At 42.5% G+C, this 23,926-nt stretch overlaps 1 protein-coding gene across 5 annotated transcripts in view; it reads left to right on the top strand.

Moving 5' to 3' along the window:
- The window catches only part of plppr5b (phospholipid phosphatase related 5b), a 106,274-nt gene that overhangs the window by 27,900 nt on the left and 54,448 nt on the right, over positions 1 to 23,926 (top strand). For 2 of the 5 annotated variants that reach the window (XM_071415031.1, XM_071415029.1), the window contains exon 3: positions 11,617 to 11,805. In XM_071415031.1, coding sequence (XP_071271132.1) covers positions 11,617 to 11,805 — 189 coding nt within the window. Of the gene's footprint in view, positions 1 to 11,255; positions 11,806 to 23,926 lie in introns of those variants that run through there. The other 3 variants (XM_071415033.1, XM_071415030.1, XM_071415032.1) reach the window with 3 other exon arrangements.

The following is a 23,926-nucleotide window of genomic DNA, read 5'->3' as shown; positions in this document are numbered from 1 at the left end:
GTTTGAGTCCCAAATGGCACCCTATTCCCAATATAGTGCACTACTTTTGACTAGAGCCCTGTGGAGAGCAGTCAGTGATGTCAATTGACTAACCCAGGTTATGGAATCAGATACCTTTCTCTCCAGGTGTCTACTTGGAATCACAGTATGAGTAACAGACAGAGACCCAAACTTACTGTATAGCATGACAGGCCCAATAATGCAAACGACAGACAGACAGTTGCGTGGTACTTATCATTAGTTCTGCCACAGCCTTAACGGATGCTGACAGGTGCCATGGCTGTGGAAGCCAAATGAGTCAGATCAACACACACACAGACACAAACACACAAACGCACACACACACACACACTGTAATGAATTGTTGTTTTACAGGGTTAATGTAATTCCAACAGCTGGATGTCTGTGAGAGATGAACACTATCGATTTAGTTCCTCCTTATGAACAGTGGAATATATTAGAATACATTACAACAAATAAACAAACAAACTAACAAATAATAATAATAATACAGTAATATGTAATCTGTAATCTGAAAATAGTGTTAAAATCATATGAGGCTTAAAACCTCAAAAAGTCTTAGCCATTGAATTTGTATTGAATTTGGCTTTTACTACTATAGCCCAGAGAAATGCATTGAATAACACATTCATAAATGGCAAAGAATCATAAGGAATAAGTTTTTGAAGTGTCTGTCCTATATCTAGGAGATATAAGAAAGCTCAGGAAATATTGTAGTTTTTTCAGACATATATTTAACCCATTATTTTTCTTGTCACAAAACTGTTGTCACGCCCTGAACATAGAAAGCCTTTTTATTCTCTATTTTGGTTAGGTCGGGGTGTGACTAGGGTGGGTAATCTAGGTTGTTTTATTTCTATGTTGGCCTGGTATGGTTCCCAATCAGAGGCAGCTTTTTATCGTTGTCTCTGATTGGGGATCATATTTAGGCAGCCATTTCCCCACTGTGTTTTGTGGGATCTTATTTTTGTGTTGTTGCCTGTGAGCACTCCAGAACGTCACGTTTCGTTTGTTCTTTATTGTTTTTGTGCGTTTCATTGAATAAACATGTGGAACCCATATCACGCTGCGCGTTGGTCCGAGTATGCTTACGACGATCGTGACAACTGTGATGAGAAGTGAAGGGGGAAAAAATGTAACAGCAATGGGTTGTGGTACTTGGAATATTATTTTTTGCAGGATAGCACTTCAAAAAAAGTGGCAATATTTGGAGAATAAAGTGGCAGTTATATTTCTAGATTAAAATAGGGGATTTGGTTAACTGTTGCTATACGCACCATCGTTGAAATGTCTGCAGTTAGATGATTTGGTTAACTGTCACTGTGTGCGCCACAGTTGAAATGCCTGCAGTTAGATGACCTGGTGAAATTATACTTTAGAATTGGCTTTAGTAACCAGGAAATCCTTTCTCTTTTGGCACATAATAATTGGGGACCTGACCGCCACAAGGAGTCACTAGAGCGCGATGAGCCAAGGAAATCCCCCTGGCCAAACCCTCCCCTAACCCGGACGACGCTGGGCCAATTGCGTGCCGCCCTATGGGGCTCCCGGTCACGGGATCGAACCCCAGATTGCAGTGGCGCCTCAGTGCCTTAGACTGCTGAGCCATTCGGGAGTCAAACTTCCATTACTATAATCTAACAACCAACCGGTCTAGCCTCTAGACTCTATAAGGTGAGTAAGTGGTAGCCTATGTTAGCGGTGTAGCTGAGACAAATTGCCTATGACGAAGACGATGCCCCTGTTGTGGGATAACCTATGCATCCTTCATTCCTCCTATCCTTGAAGACATCACCGATAGATGGATTGTGAAAGGAGATACAGTACTAGGCTATCAACCAAGTCATGCCAGATCAGTGATTATTTATTTATAGCCTACAGTTGAAGTCGGAAGTTTACATACACCGTAGCCAAATACATTTAAACTCAGTTTTTCACAATTCCTGACATTTAATCCTAGTAAAAAATCCCTGGTTTAGGTCAGTTAGGATCACCACTTTATTTTAAGAATGTGAAATGTCAGAATAATAGTAGAGAGAAGGATTTATTTAAGCTTTTATTTATTTCATCACATTCCCAGTGGGTCAGAAGTTTACATACACTCAATTAGTATTTGGTAGCATTGCCTTTAAATTATTTAACTTGGGTCAAATGTTTCGGGTTGCCTTCCACAAGCTTCCCATAATAAGTTGGGTGAATTTTGGCCCATTCCTCCTGACAGAGCTGGTGTAACTGAGTCAAGTTTGTAGGCCTCCTTGCTCGCACACCCTTTTTCAGTTCTGCCCACACATTTTCTATGGGATTGAGGTCAGGGCTTTGGGATGGCCACTCCAATACCTTGACTCTGTTGTCCTTAAGCCATTTTGTCACAACTTTGTAAGTATGCTTGGGGTCATTGTCCATTTGGAAGATCCATTTGCGACCAAGCTTTAACTTCCTGACTGATGTCTTGAGATGTTGCTTCAATATATCCACATAATTTTCCTGCCTCATGATGCCATTTATTTTGTGAAGTGCACCAGTCCCTCCTGCAGCAAAGCACCCCCACAACATGATGCTGCCACCCCTGTGCTTCACGGTTGGGATGGTGTTTTTCGGCTTGCAAGCCTCCCCCTTTTTCCTCCAAACATAACGATGGTCATTATGACCAAACAGTTCTATTTTTGTTTCATCAGACCAGAGGACATTTCTCCAGAAAGTACGATCTTTGTTCCAATGTGCAGTTGTAAACCGTAGTCTGGCTTTTTTATGGCTGTTTTGGAGCAGTGACTTCCTCCTTGCTGAGCGGCCTTTCAGGTTATGTTGACATAGGACTCATTTTACTGTGGATATAGATACTTTTGTACCTGTTTCCTCCAGCATCTTCACAAGGTCCTTTGCTGTTGTTCTGGGATTGATTTGCACTTTTCCAAAGTCTTTTGGAGACAGAACGCGTCTCTTTCCTGAGCAGTATGACGGCTGTGTGGTCCTATGGTGTTTGTACTTGCATACTATTGCTTGTACAGATGAACGTGGTACCTTCAGGCGTTTGGAAATTGCTCCCAAGGATGAACCAGACTTGTGGAGGTCTACAATTTATTTTTCTGAGGTCTTGGCTGATTTATTTTTATTTTCCCATGATGTCAAGAAAAGAGGCACTGAGTTTGAAGGTAGGCTTTGAAATACATCCACAGGTACACCTCCAATTGACTCAAATGATGTCAGTTAGCCTATCAGAAGCTTCTAAAGCCATGACATCCTTTTCTGGAATTTTCCAAGCTGTTTAAAGGCACAGTCAACTTAGTGTATGTAAACATCTGACCCACTGGAATTGTGATACAGTGAATTATAAATTAAATAATTTGTCTGTAAACAATTGTTGGAAAAATTACTTGTGTCTTGCACAAAGTAGATGTCCTAACTGACTTGCCAAAACTATAGTTTTGTTAACAAGAAATTTGTGGAGTGGTTGAAAAACAAGTTTTAATGACTCCAACCTAAGTGTATGTAAACTTCAGACTTCAACTGTATATAGACTATCATCATTTATCTAATAGTTATCTAATAATATCTCACCTATATTTCCATAAAGAAAGAGAGAATCCATCCATTAATATATTCGGTAACACTTTACTTGACACCCAGCGCCATATTAGCGCCATACACATTATGACACGGTCATAACCATGTCGTAGTATGTCATTACAGCTGACATAAACTGTCATAATATGGTCATAACACTGTCAAGACCTATATATTTACACCTCTTGTGACATATATTGCGTTATTTTATGGCTGGTTATGACACCTGCATAAGAGTGTCAAAACCCACATTTATTTAAATGTGTTTTTTCCCTGCCAAGTAGTTTCCTTTCATTTGAAAGTTTGTTTCTTAAGTCCTTTGTTGCTGTTGTAATTCACTCTTTAAAGTCCTGTTTGTTTTTCATCATGTTTGAAATAACTTGTAGAAAATACACTTCATGACACTGTCATAAAGCATTATGATCATCCTGTGTCACTTTACTTGGACTAAGAAAATACACTTAATGACACTGTGAAGAAGCATTATGACCATCATAATCATATAAGCCAGATAGGCCTATCAGTCAAAAAGAGGGTGTCTTGTCCTGCTCCTGAAATCTGCTCCATTCATCCCAGTCATCAGAAATAGAGCATTGAGGTAGGTGCATACACATTGATGTGTATGCATACACACATCAATGTGTATGCAATTACAATGATAATTTAACATGGTCAATTTCAGAAATGTTTTAAAAACATTAACATACTGTTGACAAGTACGCTATGGTGTAATGGAATTTTTTGCCTTGTGTGGTAGGTTTTGTGGGTTTCGACACTCTTATGTAGGCGTCATAACCAGCCATAAAATAACGCAGTATATGTTACAACAGGTCTAAATATATGTGTCATGACAGTGTTATGACCATATTATGACAGGTTATGACATGTTATGTCAGCTGTTATGACATATTATTATTATATTATGACATGGTTATGACTGTGTAATAACGTGTTATGGCGCTGGGTGTCAAGTAAAGTGTTACCATATATTCAAACAGTGCCTCAGATTAGCTAGTTTGCGCATGCAGGAGTGGCCCTTGAGTTGCCTCTCCTCCCACAGACACCTGCGTAAAACCCCTGCTTCATTGTTCATTCCTCCCACAGCCATTGAATAAGCCATTGAATAGGCCTATAATTTACTTTCACTATAACGTACGATTAGCCTACAGGTTACTGTTCTCAGTTTAGTGGGCCTCTATAGGTTTATAATGTGTTGCAAAATAGAAGTGTTGTAGTGAATTTGGAGAGCAGCTTGACATGGGACACATACACACGCATAGCCCCCGGTCTCCAGGATCCCAAGATCATTTGTTTTATTGGGTGTGCTCACGTAACCTACAGTACGTGGCCTTTGTTTGTGCTCATAACACACCATGGCTGTTAAAATAGTGTATGCCTATAGTTTGAAATTGCCAGGGGGGAAACTTGGTGTGTGTTGTTGTTGTGTGTGCGTGCGAGTTATTAGATCATTAGATTGATAAGCGTGAGTGAATAGTGAAGCTTGTTTGAATGAGTGTTTTAGATCATTGGATTGATGGCCATCTGTTTGTTTTGTCCCTACTTTTTACTGCCCACACACACACACCTGCAATCACATACACACACAACCCGGCCGTCTCTACCTATGTATGTAACCATGGTTCCTCCTTCTGAAAATATTATTATGTGCTAAAAGAGAAATCATTTCCTTGTTACTAAAGCCAATTCTGAAGCATAGTTTCACCAGGTCATCTAACTGCAGGCATTTCAACGGTGGCGGGTGTGCACAGCAGAAGGGAGCCAGGGAGACATGCACTTCCCTTACGTTTATCTTGAAATATAACTGAGACTTTATTCTCTAAATAAAATGTTGACTATTCTATAAATAAAATGTTGACTTTTTTCTCTAAATATTACGTTTTTTCTAGAAATGTTGCCACTTAATTCTCAAAATGTAATTTAGACTTTATTTTCAAAATATTGTCACTTTTTTAAAGTACTATCGTGCAAAAAATAATAAGCCAAGTACCACCACCCGTCGCTCACTACTTGGCCCTAATACTCTTCCGTACAAAACTACCTCTATACTTCCATTCGATTGTATGGGTTACCTTCAGATGAGTCCAGTGACACTTGTGGGGGACATAGTGTTGTTTTTGTTATTTAGTGTTCTGAGTTAAATAAATTTAACATGGACACTTACCACGCTGCGTTTTGGTCCGATCTTGACTACTCTTCATCAGACGAAGAGGAATATCGTTACACATAGAGCAAAACGGAGAACACCATCGTGTTCGTGAGAGTCTCCCCTTTCCATAGAGTGGTTCCTAATAGTTAGGAATCTACAGATGTTTTCGTGAGAAGACCCATTTTCGGGATGTCTCATGGTCTGACAAACATCGCTGTAGCTCGGTCACTTTCCAACGCAGATGCGGAAGGCCGCCATGGGCGGATGCGGTGGATACCACGCTGCGTCTTGGTCCGATCTTGACTACTCTTCATCAGACGAAGAGGAATATCGTTACAGAACAACCCACCACCAAAGGACCAAGCAGCGTGTTAGGAAGGAGCAGAAATTGATGGACTCCTGGACATGGGAGGACATTTTGGACGGCAAGGGACCCTGGGCACAGACGGGAGAGTATCGCCGTCCTAAAGAGGAGCTGGAGGCAGCTAAAGCGGAGCGGCGACGCTACGAGGAGTTAGCTCGAGGAGAGGTGCATGAGAGGCAGTCCCAGATTTTTTTTTGGGGGGTGCACACGGGGAGATTGGCGGAGTCAGGTAGGAGACCTGAGCCAATACCCCGTGCTTACCGGGTGGAGCGTCGTACTGGTCAGGCACCGTGCTATGCAGTGGAGCGCACGGTGTCTCCAGTACATGTTCATAGCACGGTGCGCTACATCGCAGCTCCTCGCATCGGCCGGGCTAGAGTGGGCATCGAGCCAGGACGGGTTGTGCAGGCTCGTTGCTCGAGACCTCCAGTGCGCCTCCACGGCCCAGTGCATCCGGTGCCTCGGCCAAGGATAAGGCCTCCTGCATGTCTCCCCAGCCTGGTGAGTCCTGTGCCTGTGCTAAGCCCTAACCCTCCTGCATGTCTCCCCTGCCTGGTGAGTCCTGTGCCTGCTCCCAGAGCCAGGCCTCCTGTGTGCCTCTCCACTCCAGTGATGATCCATGGCAAGAAGCCTCCAGTGATGATCCATGGCAAGAAGCCTCCAGTGATGATCCATGGCATGAAGCCTCCAGTGATGATCCATGGCACGAAGCCTCCAGTGATGATCCATGGCAAGAAGCCTCCAGTGATGATCCATGGCACGAAGCCTTCAGTGATGATCCATGGCACGAAGCCTTCAGTGATGATCCATGGCAAGAAGCCTCCAGTGATGATCCATGGCACGAAGCCTCCAGTGGTGATCCATGGCAAGAAGCCTCCAGTGATGATCCATGGCACGAAGCTTCCAGTGATGATCCATGGCACGAAGCCTCCAGTGATGATCCATGGCACGAAGCCTCCAGTGATGATCCATGGCACGAAGCCTCCAGTGATGATCCATGGCACGAAGCCTCCAGTGAGGATCCATGGCACGAAGCCTCCAGTGAGGATCCATGGCACGAAGCCTCCAGTGAGGAGTTATGGCACGAGGCCTCCAACGAGGGCCGTCAGTCCGGAGCCTCCAGCGTCGCCCTCTAGTCCGGAGCCTCCAGAGACGCCCTCTAGTCCGGAGCCTCCAGCGACGGGTTTCAGTCCGGAGCTGCCAGAGTCTCCCTCCTGTCCGGAGCAGCCAGAGTCTCCCTCCTGTCCGGAGCAGCCAGAGTCTCCCTCCTGTCCGGAGCAGCCAGAGTCTCCCTCCTGTCCGGAGCTGCCAGAGTCTCCCTCCTGTCCGGAGCTGCCAGAGTCTCCCTCCTGTCCGGAGCTGCCAGAGTCTCCCACCTGTCCGGAGCTGCCAGAGTCTCCCTCCTGTCCGGAGCAGCCAGAGTCTCCCTCCTGTCCGGAGCAGCCAGAGTCTCCCTCCTGTCCGGAGCAGCCAGAGTCACCCTCCTGTCCGGGGCCCGCTGCGAGGGTCCCCAGTCCGGGGTCGGCGGTAAAGGTCCCCGCTCCAGAGGCGCCACCTAAGTGGGCCAAGACTAAGGTGGAGCGGGGTCCACGTCCCGCACCAGAGCCGCTACCGCGGTGAAATGTCCACCCAGACCCTCCCCTACAGGTTCAGGTTTTGCGGCCGGAGTCCGCACCTTTGGGGGGGGGGGGGGGGGAAGTACTGTCACGCCCTGACCTTAGAGATCCTTTTTATGTATCTATTTTGGTTGGTCAGGGCGTGAGTTTGGGTGGGCATTCTATGTCTGGTGTTCTATGTTGTTCTATGTTTTGTATTTCTGTGTTTGGCCTGGTATGGTTCCCAATCAGAGGCAGCTGTCTATCGTTGTCTCTGATTGAGAACCATACTTAGGTAGCCTCATCCCACCTGTGTTTTGTGGGTTGTTGTTTTCTGTCTTTGTGTCTGACCCAGACAGAACTGTTTCGGTTTCGTTTGTCTTTTTGTTGTTTTTGTTATTTAGTGTTCTGAGTTAAATAAATTTAACATGGACACTTACCACGCTGCGTTTTGGTCCGATCTTGACTACTCTTCATCAGGCGAAGAGGAATATCGTTACACATAGAGCAAAACGGAGAACACCATCGTGTTCGTGAGTCTCCCCTTTCCATAGAGTGGTTCCTAATAGTTAGGAATCTACAGATGTTTTCGTGAGAAGACCCATTTTCGGGATGTCTCATGGTCTGACAAACATCGCTGTAGCTCGGTCACTTTCCAACGCAGATATGGAAGGCCGCCATGGGCGGATGCGGTGGATTGAGATGCAGGTCATGCAAAAAGCCTGATATCTAGCTTACATTGATGGATTTTTAATGGGGATTTTTTTATTTTGTCACTTAGATTGACTCACGGGTGCATCAATAGACTCTTAAGGATTTTTAATAACTAAACGTCCTACTCTATCTTTACCCCATTTTATACAGGATTTATTGTGACCTTAGACCTCCCAACTTAGGAGGAAATCAACATTGGAACAAAAACACTTCACTCACATCTCTGGAGTGACAGATGGACTGTGGCCCTCAGATGGTGCTTTTCGTAAACACGACACCTCAGTGCCTCAGAGCTAACATGTGCTGTCCCGATCAGTAATTGGACAGATTTGTAGATCCTTCCGCATGATTGGATCCGTGGTAGCGGTGCGATGATGCGGCTCAAGTAATGGGCCACTGTGAATCGCCTGGCACATATTGTCTGGCCTCCCGTGGAGAGTTTGATTCGGACAAAAAAAAACTGATCTGTAATGCACATTGGTACATCTGGAATAATGGGTGGATATTGGGAAGGCTAAACCCTTTAAAAATGGTAAATAAAAATGAAAGATTGGCCCCACATTTTTTGCCCATGAGGCTTAGCCATAAGATAGCCTCAAAGTTTGAGCACATTCAGAAATGTCTGTTTCTTTGAGACTGTAAAATCTGCGTTAGGCTGGCATTAATGGTAAAGGATATAAATTAGCCTTGATGGCACTATAATCACCATGACACACAGCCTTTCCCTCCCCTGATCGAGACAATACAGACAGCTAGAGAACAGATCTGTCATAGTCCTGCTTTAAACTGGATCTTTTGACATCTCTCCATCTCCTCTGTGTACCTTTGATAGTTAGATCTTGCTGTAATTACACCCAAACTGAATGATACCATTAGAACCATGGATGGAGTGTCTAAGTGTTTGGTGTGTTTGTCCTCATTGACTCATATGCCATGACTGTAGATTAGAATAGAATAGACAGAAGAGATACATTTCTCGGCATCCCACGGCATTACGATACTGGTCAAAATGTTGTCTTGACTACACAGGAAAATCGGAAGTGTTAAACTAACTCGCTGTTAATGTAACGCTTGTCGTGGTTGGAAGAAGAGGAGGACCAATGCGCAGCGTGGCAAGTGTCCATATTGTTTTAATACTAATAATGAACACTGAACAAAAACAACAAACGAACACTCCTGTACGGTGAAACACAACACAGAACAGAAAATAATCACCCACAAAACACAATGAAAAACAGGCTACCTAAATATGGCTCCCAATCAGAGACAACGACTGACACCTGCCTCTGATTGAGAACCATACTAGGCCAAACACATAGAAATAGAACAATAGAACAAAACATAGACAAAACAACATAGAATACCCACCCCAACTCACACCCTGACCAAACTAAAATAAAGACATAACAAAGGAACTAAGGTCAGAACGTGACAGTTAAACTAACTCGCTGTAGTGTTAATTTTAACACTTTTGCAGTGCGTATATGCATCTACTCTCAACAGAGTGAATTTCACGCTTTCAAAAATGTTAACATTTAGACAGTGTTTCTGTAACCCTATACAGAATAGAAACCGTACACTGGCTGTGTGAAGTTCACAATACACTGGAGTGAATTAATTAGTATTTCACTCTACTCTGGAGTGAAATAAAATGGAATGGCGTATGGAGTAAAGCCAAATTTGCATATTTCCCAGGATGCCTGTTTTGTGGAGTTACCACCCATGGTTGTATTTGTTAGTGGCACAGACATGGTTGTTAAAAACTTTCCTTTAAAAGGTCCTAGGTAAATGTTATAAGTAAAATTAAACTATGAAAATACACTATACATTACATACTGTATATCATAAGGACTTTGTTGCCTAGTTTATCCTAGCTTAGTGGTGTTAGGATAAACTATAAACTATCCAGATAGTGTTAGGGTATCCAAAATTTGGAATGACTATCAAGATTGGTAAAGGAGACTACCTAAACCCATTTAAACTGGAACAACCATTTCAGTAATGGGTATAATAAATCGAACTAACTGATTGGATTAGTTTACAACATTTTTGCTATTTATCTTTGTGTAGCATAAGATTAATTGATTGACTAATGTACATTCAAAAACAGATATGAAAATAAATCCTAAAAAATAAACCCGCAGTAGAGCATGCTGGGAAATATGATAATGACGGGCTTGGATTTGATGGGACTGTTTTATGATCCACAATGTAAAGGAATAACTGGTTATAACTGGTTATTAACACCAACACTGGGGGTTCTTTTACACCACTGAGTCTTAATTTCAATCTTACAGAGTGAATTTAACTCCTGAATCAACACTAGAAATGTAACAATAAAAAATCAACACTGGCCAATTCCTATTCATTTTCATTATGTGAACCTAAAGACTCCAACAACAGAACAGTCGTTGACATCAGCTTTGATTAATCATTTGGTGGAGTCTTTGGAAAACACGTGCATAAAATTGAATTGAATATGAATGTTGCATGCATATCTCTCCAAATACTTCCAACAAAATTACAATAATATAGATATCTGGACTGCATGGACAAGAGTGTAGAGTAGACTGATGTGGTTGACGTCAGCTTTGATTACTGTGTTCTGTTGTAGGAGTCTTTAGGACACATGCAGGCGTTCGCATAATGAAAATGAATAGGAATGGTGCGTATCTCTCCAAAGGGCACTAAATAAAGCTGACGCACGACTCTGACTGCGTTGAAGATGACTTGGAGGCGAATCTAAAGCTCTAACAAGTTGCTCAGAGTCATTCACTGCGGGTGCTGAAAGGAGAGATGAAAAGCAGCAACGTGCGTGCGTTGTCACTCCTCTTTCCATCATTTGCTGCCCACGGTGAAAAGCGGCGCGGCTGCTGCTGCGCACAAACACACAGACCGCCGCGTGCGCTCCCTCCAAACCACACGTTTTCATCTCTATCTCGTTCATTCCGGTTCCAGTGACCAACCGGGGGTGACAGAACACGGCTCTGTGAACATCACCATTCAGCAATGCCTTATAACGAGCATTAGTGGCAGTAGGAGAAATGTGGGGCTGACAGGAGCTATGGTCAAGCTGCTGCGCTAGGCTAGGGGCGAAGAAGGCGGAATGAAAACAGGTTGCGGGGCTTTCTCTTAGTGAAGTGGATTGTTAAATGTTCCTTTCTCTTCCTTTGACGAACATGCTTTATTTTCAGTTGGTGATCATGGCGGGGACGGTCATGCTGGCATACTACTTCGAGTACACGGACACGTTTAACGTGCACGTCCAAGGGTTCTTCTGCTATGACAATGCCTACGCGAAGCCGTACCTCGGACCGGAGGAGTCCAGCGCGATCCCTCCCGCTCTACTGTATGCGCTCGTGGCAGGGGTCCCAACACTTGTGGTGAGTTTGTCTATATTCACTATTTCTATGATGTGGGTATATTTGAATCGGCTCCTGATTTATACTGTTAACATTTTTCTGAAAAAAATCTACCAGAGTTTAACGTTCATTGGCTAATTTCAGTTACAATTGTTTAATTTGCTTGTCAATTGGAAATTAACTTGCATAATGCAATCGATGAAAATAGACTGTGCTTAGAATATAAATCACAACACTTGCAGACAGCAATTGATTCCTGTCTCGAGTTGCCATAGCAAGCAATTACTGTAGCTTATACAAGTTGCTTTAGACTGGTATTTCATGTTACTGGCCCTCAATAAACTGTACTCTGTATCTTTAAATCAGGATCGATTCATTCATAGATACATAAAGGCCTAGATCAAATATGCAAATGAGTTATAACGTCAGCACAATGCTAGAAGTCTTACATCAGTGGTGGCACAACACACATGTATAGGGGCAATAATACTCAAACATATTTAGGTGCCTACATATGATTAAACTTTCCCTAGGCTCAATTATACCACCTTGGGGGCCATGCCGTCTTTGATGCCAGACAGGCTTTATTAGAATGTCCTGCTCTATTTTATGGTTTCATTAACTAGATTATGTCCTCATTCCATTCAAGCTGTCAACATGGAGCTTCTGCACTTTTGCAGACAGTATTGTGCGCCCCAGATGTCACCCTATTCCCTATATAGTGCACTGCTTTTGTTTTGACCAGAGGGCTCAAGTGTAAAGTAGTGCACAGGAATAGGGTGCCATTTTAGACCCTGCATAGGTCTGTGGTCTATGGCAAGGGTGTTCTAGTCCAGGAGAACTCTTACGAAGGCCGGAGCCTGTGGGTTTTCTGTTCTACCTGATAATTAATTGCCACCATCTGGTGTCCCTAAAGCAGTCCCTGATTAGAGGGGAACAATGAAAAAACACAGTGGAACAGTCTTCTAGGTCCAGAGTTGAGTTTGAGTGTTCTAGTCAATAGGTGATGTAGTTCTAGTGATACTTTCTTCTTAAAAAACACCACTGACTGTATATTTTCCAGTAATAAGTCAGGCTATGGCTATAGTCCAGTTATTTTTATACAGTATATGCATGCTTGGTACTGACTGTACACAGAGTTCTTCCTTTTTTGACACCTATACCTGACTTTTCTTGCATAGACAAATAACAACACCCACATGCTGCGTCCCACACACTTCCAGAACAGTCAGGAACCTAATATAGAAACCATAGATAATATAGCAGGCTCTATGACAGAAACCCTCTCCTTCAAAGCACTGCAGAATGCAGACTAATACATCAGGTATAACCATGATAATTCTGTAGGCTATACTTAATTTGAATTATAATGTAACCTTTATTTAACTAGGCAAGTCAGTTAAGAACAAATTCTTATTTACAATTACGGCCTAGGAACAGTGGGTGCCTTGTTCACGGGCGGAACGGCAGATTCTTGCCTTGTCAGCTCGGGGATTCGATCTAGCAACCTTTCGGTTACTGGCCCGACACTCTAACCACTAGGCTACCTGCCACCCCAAGTATGGCACCCTATGCTTGACTCGTACCACCCCAGATATTTGATGAAGGATTGTGTCTCAGTCTAATGATCACAATTTGTGATCTATTTAATAACAAGGTTTAATAATGCTTTAGAGCAGCGCCTCAAGTCTTGATTATAAGGTGTTGGGTGTCAAGTTTCTGTATTTGAAAAGTGTTGAAAATGAAGAAGGATGGTTCTTTCTGCAAGCCAAACCCAATATGGTTTCTGGCCACTGTTCTCCATGCACGATGACATTCATGCCTCTGCAGATGACAAGTATTTGATTGACAGGATGCTCATAGGGGACATTCCCTCTAGCCTACAATGCTGTGGTTGTTCCCTATTCCTGAAAGAGGTTATCACTTTGGAGACTCACTGGCATATTTTAGAGGTTGCTGCTTGTCAGGATTCCCTGTTGGACTGAGTGTGGTTGTAAGTGACTCTTCTTTCATGTTATGTTTTGACTTGGGGCGTCTCCAGTCTCCAATGCATTCAGATGCATTGTGCTTTCATTTAAATATTTCAGATCCCATCTGCCATTTTTCCATTTGTCTGACATTTTTTGCTCTTTGTTATGTGGAGGATGGTGTTGAGACATATGATTATGTCAGTGTTGTAGTGTAACTGTGATTCTCATGAACAACCTTATGTGCTTACAGCTCACTTATGTTGAGGTTATCTAAAATATACAATTGTATTATACTAAAAACGTTTTGTTGATATATTCTATGTTGAAAATCTAGTCGTTATTTGAGATAGCACTGACCGAATATGGGATTTTGTGGTAACAGGTACACACACGTACTCATGATGCACACACACACACTAAGCCAACTGACTGAAAGTGTCTGTAAGACGGATGATGACCTAAGCAGATTCACACATTCAGTTCCAGCCCAGGCTGGATGAAAACCTCTCTTGCTGCCACATACTGTGTGTGTGTGTGTGTGTGTGTGTGTGTGCGTGCGTGCGTGCGTGCGGGGGATCTATTACAAAGTAGTGTTGGCAGAGAAGATACTGCCTCCTTAAAATGTGCTGCTCAGAAATGTCTTATTGGATTTACAGTGGAAGTAAAACCAGAGGATTCTGATTGGTCGGCAGAAGGTGTACTGAAGTTTAATAGACGTGGGGTTGCCTATATATTGTAATTGGTATGTACAGCAGGTAGACACTGAAACTGTATATGCTGCAGACTTTCTTGCCACCTTATTCCCTATGCAGTGCACTAGTTTTGACCAGGGACCATTTGGGATAAAAAGCAGTGCACTACAACGGGATTAGGTTGCCTTTTGGGACACAGCATAGATTGAGCAGGGCAGTTGCAGTGCGCTATAGTTGTTACGTCTACCATGCATAATCCCACATACAATATCCCTTTAAATTGATCTTTTGAATTAAGAAATTGGTCCACTGCCATTTGACATAATCAAAACCACCCAGAAATATTAATGTTTTAAAATGATCAATTTGTTTGATAATCGCCAGACATGTAAACCACATTAAGATGTAAATACTCTTATCGTTTAGATTAGAAGTATCAGGTTATAAGTATTTATAAGTATGGTGTGTGTGGATCATATATTGGAATGTGACTATTAAGAGTTTATAATCAATGTTTGATTAATATCTTTACATGGGATTAGAGAATGTTTGCGCTTTTGAATTAGACAAAAAAAAACATGACCACGAACATTGTGGTCGATTCTAAACAAAAGAAAACAACACATGCATGTGCACACACACACACACACACACACACACACACACACACACACACACACACACACACACACACACACACACACACACACACACACACACACACACACACACACACACACACTGCCATTGTTAGTGTCTAATTTAATGACATTCAGCGGATAAACTGATGAGAAATTTGATTGATTGTAGTTTAGCCAACACTGCATATTGGCTCTTGAAGTCTGGGGTAAGTTTAAATCCAGTCGTGCTTTGGCCTGGAACACTACATCATGGTACATAGTGCACATGGTATTCAACAAATGTCTGCAGCACTAGACCTGTTGCAGTTAAGTTTTAATTAAACTTGTACTTGTTATTCTACTTATCCAGAGGTGCAACACAGTTGCAAAAGTTTGATCTCAGATGCAGTTTACTCAGAACTTCTCACTGAATAGAAGTGGTGAAATTTGTAGTGAGGTTTTTTAGCAGAGCATAGCTGAGTGGTGGTGAATGTCTTTAAAACAGTGCTCGCTTCTTGACACACCACTTAACGAGACAGCATGAGTAATGTAAGGTAGAGATACAGTGCTTATTCCTACCGCCTGATTGAAACATTCTGCAATTTCTGCTAAATGGGTTTGAACTTTTTGGGTGAAAAATACAAGTTTTCTCAAACTCTCACCGATTTCTTTATGATGTCATTCATTCAAAGAGAGTACTACTGTTCTAGTTGTTGATTTAGGCCGCATTGAATGCTTTGAATTCCGCGTATTTAGTATGTAGGGCAATGTTATCTCCTTCTTCATAGCTCATAATTTCAGTTTGATGGTGGATTGATGAGTATCATGGTATGTAGGTTGGCTGTTGGCTACTGAAAATAAATAAATCATTCTCATTTTTCTTCCAAGCCGATCAGTGATTCTGTTCTGCTGCAAGTCCTATTAACCCCTGGGGTTTGGTTGTAGTTAAAAAAAAACTTACGCTCAATCTCAACCGCCATCTTTTATTTATGACCAATATGCAAATCTCCATCTTCGTTGAAGAACATGTGATTAGCATTTCAGGGCACACAATGGTTTAGCTTAGGGCTATGAGATATCATTGTGTGGTGGTGATGTGCTTAAAAAGTAATGAGAGCGAGAGAGAGATGGGGGGAGGGGACTTAGCCCAAGAGCAAGGAGCAACAACACCCACAGCTAGCTAGCTAACTTTCAAAGGATTAATATTCAGAGTATATATATCCTTCCTCATATGAAACACTTCAATAACCCTCAATAATAACCTCCAATGTGATGGATCTGGCTCATCAATATGGAATACAGTTGGACTGATGGCTGCCTCGAAGCCTGCCTGCATGACTGTCTGACTGCCTGACTGACTGCATGGACAACTTCAAATATCCTTCGTCCAGCCAGTGACTTAGCCTCTCAGTGCCAAACGTATTAGCATACAATGGACAAATTGGTCACACCGGGTGTACTACTTCAGGTCTACATGAAGACATATTGAGTCATACTGGCCTCTTAAGCCATCAGAGAGAGGGCTGGTTAAAACACCATTTTGCTCTCCTCTCACCCTGGACCTGACAGGCTTTAGAAGTCACAGGGAAACTGGGACAAATGGCCTAAGTCGCTAAGGGAACAGTAGTTGGCATTTAGCGGCTCCTCTATGTGTATGTGTGTGTGTTTGTTTGTGTGTGTGTTAGTGCTGAGAAGGACGTCTAGATGGAGACGTGGGTGGCCTGTTAGGCCATGGCGGTAATGCTCCCATGTCAAGGTGATGTGATGCTAAGTGATGTTACTGGGACGGGGTAGCAAAGTGACCGTTACCCATCTGCATCTCAGCTCACAGCTGTGTGTGTGTTTGTGTGTGTGTGTTAAACTACATACCTCTGCATCAGCATGGGGCAATGTTAGTATTGGAATCCACATCAATGGTGGCGCACGCACACACACACACACACACAGCACAAGGGTCAGTTTGATAGTGTTAAAGACAGTATCGATTCAGGGCCAGGCCGAACACCAACCAGGAAATAAATACATTCACATCACATCAGCAAAACGTAGAACGCCAGCTGAGCAAAACGCCATAAAACAGCCTAGTAATGTCAGTCTAAGCAGACACAGACAGCCACACTAACTCGTTTAACTGCTGTCCTCATAATACTTAGAGACTGTAATATACTGGAATTGCTTTTGATTGTAATTTAAGCTTTAGGCACTGTGGTTATGGAATAAGAAGTGGTATTGTGATTGTGACAGGGTGAGCAATGCCGTTTGTGTCATATCTTAGCATGAAGCCAATTTAACTCAGAGAATTATCAGTAAATGAAGATAAGCTGCTCTACAACATAATGTCTGGTTTCAGTTCTATCAGCCAGGTATATGTACTACATACTAAGTCCCCTATAAGTTATAAGTGCTATGTGCAGTGCCTTCAGAAACTATTCACACCCCTTGACTTTTTCCACATTCATTTTATAATGACTTCTTGATCTCTGTACCCCACACATACAATTATCTGTAAGGTCCCTCGGTCGAGCAGTGAATTTCAAGCACAGATTCACCCACAAAGACCAGGGATGTTTTCAGGCCAGGCCAGGCTTCCAATGCTTAGCAAAGAAATCAAATCAAATAACATTTTATTTGTCACATGCGCCGAATACATCAGGTGTAGACTTTACTGTGAAATGCTTACTTACAAGCCCTTTCACAAGAATGCAGAGTTAAAAAATAAGAAACATTTGCAATTTTTTTTACGGAAATAGTAACACAATAAAATAACAATAATGAGATTATATGCAAGGAGTACCAGTTCCGAGTCAATGTGCAGGGGTATGAGGTAGTTGACGTAATATATACATGTAGGTAGGGGTAAAAGTGACTAGGCAATCAGAATAGAAAATAAACAGAGTAGCAGCAGTGTATGTGAAGAGTGTGAAAGAGTGTGAAGGTGTGTCTATGTGTGAGTGTGTGTGTGGCGTCAATATGCATGTGTGTTTTGTGTGTGTGTGTGTGTTGGAGTGTCAGTGTAGTATATGTTATAGTGTGAGTCCAGTGAGTGTTCATAGAGCCAGTGAAAGACAGCCAGTGCAAGTAAAAAGGGGGTCAATGCAAATAGTCAGGCTAGCCACTTGATTAACTGTTAAGCAGTATTATGGCTTGGGGGTTGAAGCTGTTCGGGAGTCTTTTGGTCCCAGACTTGGCCCTCTGGTACCACTTTCCATTTCGGTAGCAGAGAGAACAGTCTATGACTTGGGTGGCTGGAGTCTTTGACAATGGGCCTTCCTCTGACCTTGCCTGGTATAGAGGTTCTGGATGGCAGGGGGCTCATCCCTAGTGATGTGCAGGGCCGTACACATTACCCTCTGCAGTGCCTTACGGTCGAGTGCCAAACAGTTGCCATACCAAGCGGTGATGCAGCCAGTCAAGATGCTCTCAATGGTGCAGTTGTAAAACTTTTTGAGGATCTGAGGGCCCATGCCAAATCTTTCAGCTTCCTGAGGAGGAAGAGGTGTTGTCGTGCCCCCTTCATGACTGTGTGGTGTGTTTGGACCATGATAGGTCCTTAGTGATGTGGACATCGGGGAACTGATGTGGACACCGGGAAGCTCTCGACCCACTCCACTACAGCCCTGTTGATGTGAATGGGGGTGTGCTCGGCCCTCAGTTTCCTGTAGTCCACAATTAGCTCCTTTGTCTTGCTGACGTTGAGGGAGAAGTTGTTGTCATCGCACCACACTGCCAGATCTCTGACCTCCTCCCTATAGGCTGTCTCATTGTCGTTTGTGATCAGGCCTACCACTGTCGTGTCGTCTGCAAACTTAATGATGGTGCTAGAGTCGTGCGCAGCCGTGCAGTCAGGAAATCCAGGATCCAGTTGCAGAGGGAGGTGTTCAGTCTCAGGGTTCTTAGCTTAGTGATGAGCTTGGTGGGAACTATAGTGTTGAACGCAGAGCTGTAGTCAATGAACAGCATTCTTACTTAGGTGTTCCATTTGTCCAGGTGGGAAAGGGCAGTATGGAGTGCAATATAGATTACGTCATCTGTGGATCTGTTGAGGCGGTGTGTGAATTGGAGTTGTTCCAGGATGTCTGGGATAATGGAGTTGATGTGAGCCATAACCAGCCTTTCAAAGCATACATATGTGAATGCTATGGGGAGATTTAGACATGTTTTTAGACAGGTTACCTTTGCGTTGTAGGGCACAGGGACTATGGTGGTCTACTTGAAACATGTAGGTATTACAGACTGGGTCAGGGAGAGGATGAAAATATCAGTGGAGACACTTGCCAGCTGGTCAGCTCATGCACTGAGGATGCGTCCTGGTTATCTGTTTGGCCCTGCGGCCTTGTGAATGTTAACCTGTTTAAAGGTCTTACTCACATCGGCTACGGAGAGCGTGATCAAACAGTCGTCCAGAACAGCTGGTTCTCTTATGCATGGTTCTGTGTTGCTAGCATCAAAGCGTGCATAGAAGGCATTTAGCTTGACTCGTAGGATCGATTGAGCAGCTGAGAGCTGGGTTTTCCTCTGTAATCCATGATAGTTTGCAAGCCCTGCCACATCAGATGAGCATCAGAGCTGGTGTAGTAGAATTCGATCTTAGTCCTGAATTGACGCTTTGCCTGTTTGATGTTCCATCGGAGGGCGTAGCAGGGTTTATTATAAGCTTCTGGATTAGTGTCCCACTACTTGAAAGTGGCAGATCTAGCCTTTAGCTCAGTGCGGATGTTGCCTGTAATCCATGGCTTCTGGTTGGGATATGTACGTACGGTCACTGTGGGGATGACGTCGTCAATGCACTTATTAATGATGCCGGTGACTAATGTGGTAAACTCCTCAATGGAACATATTCCAGTCTGTGCCAGCAAAACAGTCCTGTAGCTTTGCATTCGCTTCATCGAACCACTTCTGTATTGAGCGCGTCACTGCTACTTCCTGTTTGAGTTTTGTATGCGTCTCTGTGTGTGGAGTAAAGGTGATCTAGAGTTTTTTCGCATCTAGTTGCACTGGTGACATGCTGGTAGAAATGACTTAAGACAGATTTCAGTTTTCCTGCATTAAAATCCCTGGCCACTAGGAGCACCGCCTCTGGATGAGCATTGTCTTGTTTGCTTATGGCCCAATACAGCTCGTTGAGTGCGGTCTTAGTGCCAGCATCGGTTTGTGGGGGTAAGTAAACAGCTACAGCATTATTTTATAGTATGAAGAATGCAATTGAACATATATTAATAAAATAGAAAGGATATGTAATGAGAATTTTTTATGTTTGTGCTTTTCGTATAACTAATTTCTGTGTTCTATTTATGTGCTGTTCTAATAACCAATTTCTGTGTTCATGCAAGTGGCTGACTGAAAGAATCCTCACTATCAGTAGCTGAAATTTGGCAGTACGCCCAGACCTTGTTTTGAGAACGAGAACAAAAGATATCTCAGTTTCAAGGTCTCAGCTTAGAGAGAAGAAGCCTCGTGAGGTATTGGTCTGTCACATGTTATGAACCAGTATTGGTTGGTCACATGAATGAAACAAAACGTTAATGATGAATTAATTATGCTAAATCATGCAAATATAACGTTTCTGTGTATAGCCATATATAAGACAACTGCTGGGACTGCCCAGGCAGAGCTTCTGATTGACATGTGTACTATGGTGCATTGAGTTGTTTGGAACCTCTCCAGCGCGCTGACAAATAAACAATGATTCATTTAAGATTGACTTTGATTGTCCCTGTGTAAGAATTTCCACGACAGATATTCTCTCCAAACGATTTGAGTGAGTTCACACATGAGGCTATTCTGTGTTTAACGGTTAACAAACAAATAGGTACTCCTGTATGCTTAATTTAGAGTTATTTATGTAACTTTAGTTGTGATACAAATGTTGGGCTATATGTTTCGATTTTTTATACATTCTAAGGCTGCATGATGCAACTAATGATTTGAAAAAAGTCGCATGAAAGGCATGAGCTCTGCTTTGTTTTTTGCCTAGGTTGTACACACTTCATCAGTCTCTCATTCACAACTTGACAAGGACTTGATAATGACTCGAATTTCCCGGCTGCATCCCCTTCGTGTGGCCGTAATGCCTCCTAAAAAACTATATGCCTTTTGTGGACAGTGGCCGTTGTGCCCTTGGCTGAATATAATAATTATAATTCCCTTCTCCCGGTTGCGTGCCGAAACACCTCTCACTCACATGGTTAACTGTCACGTGAGCGGGTCTTTTTTACAGGCTACAAGTGAAGACGGACACATCGGGGACGAAACTGCACGTGTCCTTATCAAATTCCGAGGTGCATATTGAAGAACTGTCCACATTTACTTTTCGTGAGCCAACAAGATGAGTAGGCCTACCGAACAGCAAAAGCCTATGTCAATCTACTATCCCCCATAGTACAAAAGTTGACCTATTCTATTCTGTGTGAGATTGTCTCAGACAGTTGTGGGATGCGATAGATCCCAAATTAATTCAACCACTAGCATCAAAAAAACTGTTTTAAGCAATAAGCCTGACACAACAGATTAGAAGGTTTAGCTTAAAATGTTGATAAACTATTTCTTCCCATTATAAGCGCAGCAATGCACACACAGCAGTAGGCTATAAGCAACAATATTCCATTAGCAGGAAAACACCATTCTCAAAAGTGACCACAAATGCGATTATGTATGTATTGCTATAATTATAAAGGTGCATTTTTATGGTGAAAAATATCTTCCCCAAACTTGAAACTCACGAGCTGTGTATGTATGCCACTTAGGCTCTACACCCGTTGTAAAGCAGATTAATGTGCTTGATTTTAACCTCTACAGTGTCGATGGGTGCACAGTTATGAACTTGAAAATGTATTAATAAACCAATTAGGCACATTTGGGCAGTCTTGATACAAACAATTTTACAGAAATGCAATGGTTCATTGGATCAGTCTAAAACTTTACACATACACTACTGCCATCTAGTGGCCAAAATCTAAATTGCGCCTGGTCTGTAATAATACGTTATGGCCTTTCTCTTGCATTTCAAAGATGATGGTACAATTATTATTTTTTTAAACGCATGTTTTTTTCTTTGTATTATCTTTTACAAGATTTAATGTATTATATTCTCCTACATTCATTTAAAATTTTCACGAACTTCAAAGTGTTTCCTTTCAATTGGTATCAATAATATGCATATCCTTGCTTCAGTTCCTGAGCTACAGGCAGTTAGATTTGGGTATGTCATTTTAGGCAAAAATTGAAAAAAGCATATAGGTCTATGGGCTAGGCTACATGATGTGTGCGACTATGATTTGGGTATCATTCACAAGTGATAATATATAATTCACAAGTGATAGGCTAATATTGTTCATCTTGTATTTACATACAAATAAATAATATATGTGTGAGATTTGTTTTGATTTAGAATTGACCGTTATCATGCACCTGTCTGGAAACAGGGGCCACGGAAAAAAACAACATGTCTTCTATGCCCTTAAATAGTGAACAGAGGACGCTTTTCACGTGGTTCATTTTCATGCCAACCAGATAGGCTATACTCCTGTTGTAAAGAGAAGCAATGTGCTTAATATTAGGAAAGTTGAGAAATAAATATAGTAGGCCTAGCCCATAGAAAGCTTATAGGATCCTGCTCTTTTTAATAGAGGCCATCACTCTGTTTTCTCACGCAATTGCATATCCTATAGAAATGTTGCGCAACATGAGCTCATAGTCTCTCATGAAGTGTTTGATTAGAGTTTCGATTACATTTGCAGTGATGTCATGCAGTTAGCAAGTAGCAAGTTTGGTAGGCTACCAATGACCATATAGCAGCATCAGAGCTTGGAAAAGCCTAATTACCGTGACTAAACGATCACGTGGAATCGCTTGCCATCAAGACTCGTGACCGCCCGCGTGGCGGTAATACAGTCACCGTAACAGCCATAAACAGGACAGTAAGTACAGTCATGGCCCAAAATATTTTTTCAAGTAGCTCACCATTTTCCTCAAAATTAAGTTGAAATTGACCAAAGTACTTAGTCTCCACAATTCTTTATTTCACTGTTAATATTACAGAACCTTTTTTTTTTATTCAGAACTTAATATATCCATTTAATCAGAAAATAAACAGAAATGGCATTCACAAAATTATTGACACGCTAGACTTAATATTTGGTAGGACAGCCTTTTGTCAAAATAACTGTAATCGCTTCCTATAGCCACCGATGAGCTTCCTGCACCTCTGTACTGGCAGTTTGGCCCACACTTCTTATGCGAACTGCTCCAGTTCTCCCAGATTTTAAGGGTGCCTTCTCCCAACTGCTGTTTTCAGATCTCCACAAGTTTTCAATGGGATTTAAATCTAGACTCATAGGCTGGCCACTTCAGAACAGTCCAGCGTTTTATCTTGAATCATTCCTGGGTGCTTTTTGAAGTGTGTTTGTGGTCATTGTCCTGCTGGAATACCCATGACCTTCAACGGAGACCCAGATTTCTGACACTGGGTCCGACATTGCGCTCCAAAATGCCTTGGTATTCTCCTGATTTCATGATGCCATGCACACGTTCAGGTCACCCAGTGTCAGAGGCAGCAAAGTAACCCCAAAACATCACTGAACCTCCTCCATGTTTGACTGTAGGGAAGGTGTCATTTTCTTTGAAAGCTTCATTTTGTTTTCTGTAAACATAGAGATGGTGTGCTTTACCAAAAAGCTCTGATTTGGTCTCATCTGTCCACAGGACATTCTCCCAGAAGGATTTTCTCATGTTCCGGTGTGTTTTTGCAAATTGCAGTCTGCTTTTATTATGTCTCTCTCTCTCAGCAGTGGGGTCCCCCAAGTGTCTCCTACCGTATAACCCCCTTTCATTGAGTTGACGACGGATGGTGCGAGTTGAAACT

This window comes from Salvelinus alpinus, chromosome 8 (assembly GCF_045679555.1).
Source record: "Salvelinus alpinus chromosome 8, SLU_Salpinus.1, whole genome shotgun sequence".
NCBI classification, from domain to species: Eukaryota; Metazoa; Chordata; class Actinopteri; order Salmoniformes; family Salmonidae; genus Salvelinus; species Salvelinus alpinus.
This window is presented reverse-complemented; position numbering and strand designations above follow the sequence as displayed.